Source organism: Nymphalis io, chromosome 7 (genome assembly GCF_905147045.1).
Source record: "Nymphalis io chromosome 7, ilAglIoxx1.1, whole genome shotgun sequence".
NCBI classification, from domain to species: domain Eukaryota; kingdom Metazoa; phylum Arthropoda; class Insecta; order Lepidoptera; family Nymphalidae; genus Nymphalis; species Nymphalis io.
This window is the reverse complement of record NC_065894.1, coordinates 1073612-1085861: the sequence shown is the minus strand read 5'-3', so window position 1 is coordinate 1085861 and position 12250 is coordinate 1073612. Positions and strand designations below refer to the sequence as shown.

Sequence of the window (12250 nt, the reverse complement as noted above, 5' to 3'; positions counted from 1 at the left end):
CAGTTTATTTGAAATTTTTTAGGTTGCGGGGCCAAATTTTTATTGAATTAACATACGTCTTATTATACGTGGTGATGAAACTGTAAACATTATAAAGTGAGTTCAGTGACCTTGAGAACTGTCTTCGTACTATGGTGTCACAATTTATGTTAACATATCAATCAATCAATCAATCAATCAACAGCCAATCGTTGTCCACTGCTGAACATAGGCCTCTCCCAAGGTGCGCCAAAGCTCCCTGTCCTCCGCCTTCCGCATCCAGTTGGTGCCCGCCACCTTCTTAAGGTCGTCGGTCCACCTGGCTGGAGGGCGCCCTACGCTGCGCTTGCCGATTCGCGGTCTCCACTCTAGGACTCGTCTGCTCCAACGGCCATCGGTCCTACGACATACGTGACCAGCCCACTGCCACTTCAGCCTGCTAATTTTGCAAGCTATGTCGGTGACTCCGGTTCTTTTCCGGATAATCTCATTTCTGATCTTATCCTTCAAAGATACTCCGAGCATAGCTCGCTCCATAGCACGCTGAGCGACTTTGAATTTGTGGACTAGTCCCGCAGTTAGTGTCCACGTTTCGGCACCGTATGTCATGGCAGGTAAGACGCATTGGTTGAAGACTGTTAACATATCTGAATATAAAATTCTATTGCTTAATCTATGCGTCTACCTTTAAAAATAAACATCAGTTATTCTATTTTATTTCATCTCGGGTTCATCAACCGCTTTGTCGAATGAATGTTTACAAAATACGAAACATTTCGCTGATTTATTCATCTGGAAAATTCCATCATATTTTGTAACAGACGTTCTTATCTTAAAAGGAATATCAAAGAAAGTACGACTCATATAAAAAGAGATAGTATCATTTTCACAATTTTCAAATATTAAGACTGTACAATCTCAGAACTGTCTAAATTTTAATTCACAGTGTTTAAGAGCTTAACCTTAGTAATATAATCGCGGGATGAGAAAATTTAATGAATGACGTTAATGTAAACAGACGCTCTTAATTTAAAAGTTCCCTGGTTATTTTAATCAAATCTACGTCTGGAAATTAAAATTGGAGCAAGTTCCTTGAGGAAAAGGTTTTTCTCCTTATTAAGGGATGGGTAAATATGAATGTACATAGAATGGTTTTGCCAACTGGCCTATGGAGGGTACCGTTTATAACTTTTGATTTAATTAGTGAAATGATAAGCTTGCTTTTAATCTTTTGGTCATATTTTACTTAATGAAACCATCCAGTAAAATATGCTTTATATTAACCAAATAAATTAATAGCTCAAGCTACCGTTATTTTTTCTTATTATTTTTATCTTATTAAGGTATGTTGCGTGATTATAGCAAAAGAACCGAATCAGTAATTAAGTGATGATAATTAAAATATTTTTACATTTTGTTTTATCGATAAAAATGCGTCCCATCACTAATCATCCAAATTTAGTGTCACACAATTTTTATGACGCGCACAACGATTGTATGATAATATTGTTGTCCATTTTCGAAATTATGGTTATCTACGTCATTTAATGAAACATTTGGAATAACAATTGGAATATAGCTCTTATTGCTTTGTAATAGGGTTGTATTGTCGGCAAGTTTTAACATGCAGCCGTTGATTTTTATCGCGTCTCAAATGCGGTTTGTATTTTTAATGTTGTTATGTAAAAGTTAAGAAAATGGATGCCTAATTAGTATTATGCTACCATAAAAAAATGACCGACCTAATTTTCAAGTATGGTCGTGTTTTTTTGGTCAATAATTGCTTCGGATTCAGCCCAGAGTTTTTTGATTTTGGGATTTTATTTATGTCGTAGATTGGTGGCTATGGCTATTTGTATATGGTGTGGTCGTTACGGAGTACAGAAGATCACATGAAATCAAGAGTGATTGATCTTGAGTCAGAAGCGAGAGTGTGCGGCCGACTGCACTTAACATCGTTATCTTTACTAAGAAAAACAATATTTTAACAAAAAAAGAAAAAAAAAACCATATTTTTAGTTTTTGAGGTTTTTAAATCGCAGCGAACATTTAATACAAATTAAGAAACGAAATATAACGCACAGATAATTAAAAAATATAAAGCTAGTTACAGCTAGAAGAACAAGTGGAAACTCACCACAGAAAATTACAACTATGATGTATCTCTAACTCGTAAATGTCCCACTGTTGGAAAATTGGTTTGGAGCTTAAACCTGGGATTTGAACCGGATCTCAGGATATGCGGCCTTATATCTATCTATTATATAATCTACTGGAGATTGATGAAATGTTACCCATTTATCAACCGTCAATGTGTATACACATTGGATGGGATGGGATATAAGATGTTATATCACTTGTGCCAGTAATACGACTTACTTTACTTATATGTTATATGCCAGTATTACGTCACGGATTACAATTAGTATTGTCAGATCATATCTTGATTCCCTTAAACTTTAACTTTTAAAGTGTTCAAGATTAAAGGATTTCGATTTGTTAAATAAATAAGTTAATATATATTCAAGACATTTGGAACTAACAGTAATAACTATTGGCGGCCATGTGTGGTTCCGTCATGAGTCACGTGACCGGATGCAATGCATAATAAAGCCCAATGTGATAGCATTTACGTATGTGCCTATAAGCTTCACATCAATACACTGTGGGAATATTTGTACTCAGATCCCATAGTAACCGTTATTCACAATTATTGATATCAATAAGGCAAGCTAGTTCTATCAAATAGACATGGCTTGGCAGAATAATTGATGTATAATATTTAATTTTCGAAAAAATCTATGAGAAAACCATGTTTATTAAAGTGTCATGAATATACGTATAAGTTTTTCATGAATTTTGTATAGAACACACATTTATTTATACGTTTCTATGCCTGCATTATAGGTAGGTGCAGGTAGGTAGGTAATATATATAGTATATATATAAATAGTATAGGTAAATAAAAATGCAATTAATATCGTAAACAGTCAGTTTATTACTGAAATAAAATTATTTTCAGTAATAGTAGACGTGTACCTACGTTATAGAAGGTTATTTCAAAATGAGTCATCATGCCTATTCATTGAATACTTACGTTCATAATTCATCTCGTTTCCGGCGGTGAATATAAACGACGCGAGGAATCCTACATGTGGCGGATGAAAATCTCCCGCGTGTATCCACCAACCCGCATTGAAGCCGCGCGGTGGAATCATCTTGAAACATTCTCCTTAAATGTAGTGGCCTTAGTCCAGCAGTGACATTTACCGACTGCTACTTTGTCACTTCAAGAACTTTGAAGCCAATTCATATTAAAGGTTACTAGTATGGGCATAATAGAGGTACTATGGAGCAAACTATGCTTAATATCTTTAAAGGATAAAATTAGATATGAGGTTATCCGGTGACTAACCGAATTTACTTAGCACGCACGCACGCACGCAAACACACACGCACACACGCACACACAAACACGCACACACGCACGCACGCACGCACGCAAGCACGCATGCACGCATGCACGCACGCACGCACGCACGCACGCACGCACGCACGCACGCACGCACGCACGCACGCACGCACGCACGCACACACGCACACACACACACAAACACGCACGCACACACGCACACCTATTTATATTTAAAGATGAGGCTGAAGAGGCTGATATGATCACGGCACATTAATTTGTAATAAATGTAAATCGGGTTAAATAGGTATAAAAATTTACATAATATATAGGAAAATCCCGTAAGTAATGTATTACTTATCGTAATATTATTTACCGTTCTCATTCAATTTCTTACTTATCTAAATAAAGCGCGTTTAGTGAATCACATTTTCCTTTGATCTCAATAATCCTATATTACTTTGAGAAGGATTACTTAATAATTTTGTTTCGAGGGAATTCTTTTACCGAGTATTCGTTTCGAAATTATCTTTTTAGTTTTCAGATTCATTTTCTAAATGAGTATTTATATTATATACATTTATATTTGCTAAAAATTACGATTGATTTAACGGAAATATATTTTAATGTGTCGGCGTTCACACATTACACGCTCATGTAATGCTTTTTAGCGGTAGAATATCTTATAAGTGGTTGGTACCTACCCAGACGGGCTTGCACTCCCTGTTGCACTCTGCTTGCGCTTGCTAGTGTATAATAAGTTGGTATACTTCTAAAGTCTGGAAATACACACGAAGAACATGGTGTTAATTAGCAGAATAACTGATCAAAGTTCAACCGATACCGATAAATTCTACCGAGAAAAACCGAGCTATACACAGCAATGCTTTATATATTAAGCACAATAAGAGTAAAACTGTTCTCTATGCATACTAACGACTATAATACCTTTAACGAGAATTGTGATTTTTAATTTTACCTTATTTCTTGTAACAATAATTTGAGCAGATTCCGGAGCTCTATTACAAACGAGTAAATAAACTTAAAGCAACACTAATAAATTTAATTCAAATATGCCTTTATATGTACGAATTCAAACAGTTTTATGTAGTATATTTATATATATATATATATAAATAAATATACTACATAAAACTGTTATAACATAAAACTGTTGTAGTATATTTATTTATATATATACGGTAAATAATATTACGATAAGTAATACATTACTTACGGGATTTTCCTATATATTATGTAAATTTTTATACCTATTTAACCCGATTTACATTTATTACAAATTAATGTGCCGTGATCATATCAGCCTCTTCAGCCTCATCTTTAAATATAAATAGGTGTGCGTGTGTGCGTGCGTGTTTGTGTGTGTGTGTGCGTGTGTGCGTGCGTGCGTGCGTGCGTGCGTGCGTGCGTGCGTGCGTGCGTGCGTGCGTGCGTGCGTGCGTGCGTGCGTGCGTGCGTGCGTGCATGCGTGCATGCGTGCTTGCGTGCGTGCGTGCGTGCGTGTGTGCGTGTTTGTGTGTGCGTGTGTGCGTGTGTGTTTGCGTGCGTGCGTGCGTGCTAAGTAAATTCGGTTAGTCACCGGATAACCTCATATCTAATTTTATCCTTTAAAGATATTAAGCATAGTTTGCTCCATAGTACCTCTATTATGCCCATACTAGTAACCTTTAATATGAATTGGCTTCAAAGTTCTTGAAGTGACAAAGTAGCAGTCGGTAAATGTCACTGCTGGACTAAGGCCACTACATTTAAGGAGAATGTTTCAAGATGATTCCACCGCGCGGCTTCAATGCGGGTTGGTGGATACACGCGGGAGATTTTCATCCGCCACATGTAGGATTCCTCGCGTCGTTTATATTCACCGCCGGAAACGAGATGAATTATGAACGTAAGTATTCAATGAATAGGCATGATGACTCATTTTGAAATAACCTTCTATAACGTAGGTACACGTCTACTATTACTGAAAATAATTTTATTTCAGTAATAAACTGACTGTTTACGATATTAATTGCATTTTTATTTACCTATACTATTTATATATATACTATATATATTACCTACCTACCTGCACGTGACGTCACGCCACAGTAAACGATAGTAAACGTTGTATTATGTCTATACTCAACGAAGAAAATTAGAAACTATTGCGTATTTCCTAAGGTTAAAAATGAATTTCAAATTTTACAAGTGGTCCCTCTGTGTAAAAATACATCAATATCAACACCTAACAAATTGTTTGTGTATGTTCCAAACAAGAATAAATTCAAAATTGTGCGAAATAAGTGGCTAACGCTTGCACGGCGAAACCCAGGAGATGTAGTTATAAATTCGTCAATTTAATTTTGTGAAGACCACTTTGATGTAAGTATTTACTATAGATTGATATTTTCGTAGCTCAAAATCTTTGTTAAATATGAAATATAAGTGTTTGATAATAAGTAAATTATTGAGGTTATGTTTGTTTTGTTCTTAGTTATCAATTTCATTGAAACACTTATTCTCCTTTCAGTTGCCAAATGATATGGAAAATTATATGCAAGGTGTATTCTCCGAAAATTAGAATGCCAACCAGATCGAAAAACAAGAATATCTACAGAAGCAGAACGACCATATATATGTAAGAAACGTAAGATGATGTTTCTTGAAGAATGTGAAAAGCAATTAAAAGTAAGTATGGTTACAGAACATTTTGAAGAAATTGCATCCATAAGTTCAGATACATATTTTTAATAATTATGTAATTTCATACTTGAATGGAACAAGAAAGTTTAAAATGTTATTATGTGGGTAATTAACAACAAGTTGATTTTATGACACAAGTTGCTAATTTATTTCAATGTTTGTTACCTTTCATAAAATCTATATATATTATACTTAATATAAAGATGTATGTGTGAGGTTGAAAAGAGGTTTAATATCATTTCTTTATTGTTACTTTATTCTATAACCAGGTAAAGAAATATATAATTTAATACTAATAATAAAACATTTTTTACAGTCCAGCACAATGTTGAAGAAGCTCAAAAAGTAATATAAAAAATGATGAATAAATCTATACAAGTAAATGTGGCAAAACCATTCAGAAGTAAAGCTAACCAAACAGAAATCAAATTGGTAAATCAGATGACATCGCCTTTGAGGCCGCACCTGCATTCAGTTTCTACATCTCCTTTTAAAATAAAACATTGTGTTAATAATAACGAATCAAGACCCATTGTAAGTTTTTTAAGAAGAAATTTAAGGAAAGAAGAACAATCGGATAGTGATACTTCTTATACTCTCTCTATAACTCACCCTGAATCATCATCTTCAACAAAATCTCTTGAAATGGAATCTGCTTCTGACTGCAGTGAGATGATAGAATTTGATAAAAAACGAGAGGCTTTAATAATTTTATAATATACATTAAAGAAAATAACAAAGAATCCACGTTCTTATATTGGCATTCCCAAAAGCTGTTACTATTTAATTAAATTGATTCAAAAGCAGACAAATATCACCTCTAACCATATTTTACTGTGTCTAAAAAAATAGATTAAACAATTCATTCCGTGAACTTGCTGATGACTTTGCCATAGATACAACCTATGCAACCAAAATATTTTTCAAATATACATATACCTAACCAACAGATCAAGAATTTTTTGCATTTTTATTTACTTTTTTGTACCTTTATATAACAATGGATATACATATGATTTCCAGAATGTAATCACACTTTCAATAAAATCTGACACATATTGTTCATTAAATGTTACCAATAAAATTTCAAGTTTTTTATTTATAATATAATTAGGATCTGCCACGCAAAAATAACATTTTTTTAGTCCACTCAAATACATTTGCATTTGCACCTGGGCATAACATTTGCTAGTGGGTTTCCCATTTTTTATATGGTTACAAAAGGTTTTTTCGCTCATGGGGCACTTAATCTCAAGAATTATATCTTGATAAATGCCATCAGGTGAACCAGCTAACTTTGGATAATTTTTTGGATATTATTAGTCCTCAACTCTTAATTTTTTTCCCCAGTTTCTTACGCACTGTTACCCACACTTCATATCTTCTAAACTTATACCTCGTTTCATAGCTGGTGTGTCTTAGATTCCCCCCCCCCCCCCCCCCCCCCTGATGAGTGACATCAGTGTTCCATCACCTTTTTGACACCGACCGACTTCCTAAGCCCTAGATGCTGTAATCCGGACATATCTCAATTCGAACCAAAGGCTATTTTTGTACTGATCTCGTGTCTCATTTTCAATTTTATTTATGATGTCATAAGTCAAATTTATTTTATCTAAAAATGTCTCACAGCATTTTTCTTTATACTTCAGTATAAGTTGATGCATTGATGTCCTAAGTATTTCATTACTACATTACATGGTCCGGTTGATACCTCAGTAACTCACAATCACTAAGTTTTCGTTTTTTAGCTTCTTCTAAAAAAAAATCCAAGCACTGTGGGATTAGATGGAATGTTAGGGCTACCGTTTGACAAGCCCTTTGCTGTAATCAATTTCAGTGTAGTACCAACTCTGGACAGTTGATTCTAGCCAATAGTATTGTACAATTGTACAAGATGGTTCTTCGCTTCTGCGATGGACCCACATAAGTAGTGCTTGTCCTTGAACAGCAACACAAACGTGGCATTCAATGGATGTTACTTTTTCCTGATCTTCATCAACTGTCAATGTGACTACAAACAACTTGGCATGGACTTTGTGCTCTGGGCCAATTTGGCATTACACAGTGCAAATTTTCCCTTCGCGTTTAAGTTGCACTTAGCTAATAGCATATAACGGTCGTGAGGATCTAAAATAAACAAAATTGATGATTGAGATTAATATACGAATACAGAAGGTGGCAATGGACATGGTTTAATAATTAGCTTAAAATAATCACCTGAGATTAGACGTTTCATTTAAATATATAGAGGCAGATATTCGTAAAGATTTATTATATATTTATGATATATTTAGATTTATAGAAGTATTCGTAAATAGGTAAATTCACAAATTCAGTACTAGTGGAGCTAAATGAAATATTGTCTTAAAAATTCTTACTAGTAACAATATAAAGGCTCTCCATCTGCGAGTAATACTATATAGCTAAAATAAAAAAAAAACCTATGATAACACTATAGATAAATAAAAATGTACTTACAAGGAAGTTTTCACATTTCGAAATTCAGATGAACAAAAGTCTTTATTTGATGAAAGAAACTCTCCTAACATTAACAAATCAATCCTGGGCAAATTAGAGGAATTTGCTTTAACAAAACCTTGTTCCATCATTGACGGATCTTGGATGTTTTATTTTCTTAACAAAACCACGAATACCAATAACCAACGACTCAACTAATTAAATGATGCAAAATTAATTTTGAAACGCGTAAACACAACTGTTCAAGAGAAAGGGTTATAGATACAGAGGCGTGACGTCATTCGGTATGATTGGTGTTTCAAATAAAATGGCCGATTGCAGAATTTTATACTTTTGTTTTATTAAAAATCTTATTAATTTCAATATGTATATTAAAATGGGATAAGTTTTTAGAATCCTTTTCTTCTCTAAAATAATTTATTTTTTAATTCTTTAATACTGTCATCATGTCTGTTAGTAAACCTACTAAGTTATTATCATTTATTAATACATAAAGTACAATAGCTGTTTTTAATTTGTATATATTTAATGCTTTTAATGTATTAATAAATTACCGATCTTTTAAAGCAAAACACGAAAATGCTCACCATATAGGGTTTTTAAGACAATCAGTCGTTTCCACGAAATAACATTTAAGTTCAAATGGAAATGTAAAATGTGCTTATCTCAATTGAAATATCAAAAGGTTTTTTGTATGACAGGTTTGAATACCAAAATGTATTATGCGGATAACAAAACACAATGTAATATTTTTCTATTTGTATTTAATTCAAAAGATTTATGATTTTATATTTTATAAGCCTTTTTTGTTTTTTTACTCGTTTTTGTTTTAAATATTAATTTAAAAGGTTAACCCACGATACGAAAATCCATACATTATTAATGTTGAACCCATTTTAGTTAGACAAAAGCCGAATTATATATTTAACTAATCGTTATTATGTATCAAAGAAAAAAATAGGAAGCACGTAAAGCAGTTGGTACTGTGCCTGAACTTTTTCTGCTCTGATTGTCGTCCCATGCGATTATGACTGTAAAGGTATACAAAGTGCATCAGTGTTTGCGGACACACTTATGCATTGTAATATGTACTGAGCAGTTCGTGTTCGTGTTAATGTCTCTGAGATTTCGTCCCGGAAATCGGTCAGGAGGACATCATTATATAACAGTAACCGATAGTTTTTGACTTAAAGCTATTCATATACGTTACATACATGCTTATGTAAATGAATATTGATACATCTGTTCAGAATAGATGTAATATTCCTTGATGATTGTATTTTTATTGTTTAATAACAACTTCCATCGAATTATTTATTGTTCCATTGATTCGATTCCAAAACGGATCAAGTTATTTTGAACTATCGTTGTGTGTGTATCGTAGTGCAATATTGACGGGAATTCATTTTATATTTGTCATGGATGCAGAAACTTTTACATGTATGTATTTTCTCATGGAGATTATTTTTATACTGTTGACTTTGTTGTAGCTTGTCGCTGATTAGCGCTGTAGCAAATTAACTTCCATCCCATTGGTATATATAACAATCAGGACATCATCTGCCAGATTTTGCTAGTCTTTATATACTTATAAAATTGTTTGTACTGTCAACGGACAGACGAAACTTGGTCTTGTCACATATTCTACCGCAAATCAGCAATACTGGAGATTGTTGTGTCTCGATCAGTGGGGTGAGTTAGCACAATGCATTTAATTGGTTTACATAGGCTTTAAAAGGATTGGTTAATATTTCATACATAGTCAATGGTGATCACTTACCATCAGGTGGTCCATTTGCTCGTCTGCCAAACTATTTTATAAAAATGCTACCGAATCTAGAAGGCTGAAGAATAACATAAGTAGATTTTATAACGTAAGCATTTATTGAGAAAGGATTTTTAAAAATTTCAACTGTAAGAGGGAAACTGACGTTCTAACTTTGTATGACATTTGGCCGTACGAAGCTGGGACGGGCAGCTAGTGTGTTACAAATTCTAACTCTCACTGTAATTTCGGCTGCATAATCTCGGGGGACTGAGGGAAGAAGTTCTTCGTCTCTATAAGGGTATAGTGCGATCGATGGATCTCTAAGGGACGCCTATTTGGTCTGTCTGACTGTCATACTTCCGTCGCTTCAGAACTAAGCTCCGGAGTTTTCTTCTCCAGAGGCAGACACAGTGAAGGAATATCTCATTCTTTTATATAAAGAACGTTAAAATTAAAACAAAGTTGATCATTTAGTATCGGTAGTGCTATCTATAAAAAAACTAAAAAAACGCAATGTAAGCTTACTAGTCAATAATATAAATAGGAGATAGAAAATAAACAATTTGTTTATGTGTAAATCGCTATAAGAGCTTAAATAAATAAAAACCACAAGTAAGTCGTGTTATTCTATATAAGGTTAATGCCTATGAGAAAAAACCGTGGGGTTGAATGAAAATTCCTATTAAAATGTTAACAATGTGTGTTCTTTTCGGAAGAATATGTATTCTGAATGCTAATACCAGAGCTTGAAATTTTCTTTAATTCTGTATGACGATTAATCTTATTAATTGACAATTTAAAACTATAACAAGAATATCCTTGATTATAGTAAGTACTGACTTTTTAATCGATCTTTATCAAACGCGAGGTTGCATTACGCGAATCCCTTACGTGCGCATCATAATAAACAAATAGTCCAAAACAGTTCCTGTAAATTAGCTCTGTTACCTTATCATGTAACTTACGCGTCATGTAAAAAAAAAATCAACTCATGAATGATAAGAAAAAAAAAACTACTAATACTTTTTAAAGGTAGTAAGGACAGTTTATGATACAAACGCCTAAAGGCTTAACAAAATTTCAAATCTCATGAGTGCAAAAGTTTTAAAGTTACACATGTATTTTCAGGTCGTAGGATATATGTATGTAGGATATATTAATACCTGTAAAATGTACTCAATAATTATTAAGTAATATGTTACGCTCAGCGAAGCGGACGGATAAACTAGTTACGGGTAGTTAATTTTAGATATCCTGATACGAATTTAACGTCCAACTAATTCCACACTTCCTATCCTTAATATAGTCTTGTGCGAAGTAATCCGATTCCATTTCTTTGGAATTTCAAGCTGTGAAGTCTCATATAGAAAATTGCTTGATGGATTTAACTGATGACGGCATTATTTGTCTTTTTTGGTGTATAATGCTACATTTTATGTTTTATAAAATTTTCATAACTTTATATCCTCCAAAAATACCAATTGTTTTCTTAGATATGTTACAAGTTTAAGCACTTTATTTATTATATAACACAGTATTCAGTAACAGACTGTTAATGTTCCACTGCTGGGCTAAGGCCTCATCTCCCTTTTGAGGAGAAGGTTTGGAGCTTATTCCACCACGTTGGTCCAATGCGGATTGGTAGAATACACATGTGGCAGAATGGCAGGTTTCCTCACGATGTTTTCCTTCACTGTCAAGCACGAGATGAATTATAAACACAAATTAAGCACATGAAAATTCGGTGGTGCTTGCCCGGGTTTGAACCCACGATCGTCGGTTAAGATTCACGCGTTCTGACCAATAGGCCATCTCGGCTTTTTTAACACAGTATTCAGTGTGATCCAATTCAAATATCAATCTTTCAGAAAAATTCTGATATCATTGGTGATATATTTTAAACA

The 12250-nt window shown here is 33.7% G+C and overlaps 1 protein-coding gene and 1 pseudogene across 1 annotated transcript; one reads left to right on the top strand and one right to left on the bottom strand.

The window, feature by feature from the left end:
* The first annotated feature begins 6454 nt into the window (after positions 1–6454).
* Positions 6455–7040, top strand: LOC126769727 (uncharacterized; annotated as a pseudogene).
* Positions 7041–7071: 31 nt separating this feature from the next.
* On the bottom strand, positions 7072–8706 carry LOC126769726 (uncharacterized). Its single transcript, XM_050488644.1, is given in 7 exon segments — positions 7072–7401; positions 7403–7474; positions 7477–7791; positions 7793–7870; positions 7872–7959; positions 7961–8227; positions 8579–8706. Coding segments are annotated over 7 exon segments (1278 nt in total).
* Between the last annotated feature and the right edge of the window lie 3544 nt (positions 8707–12250).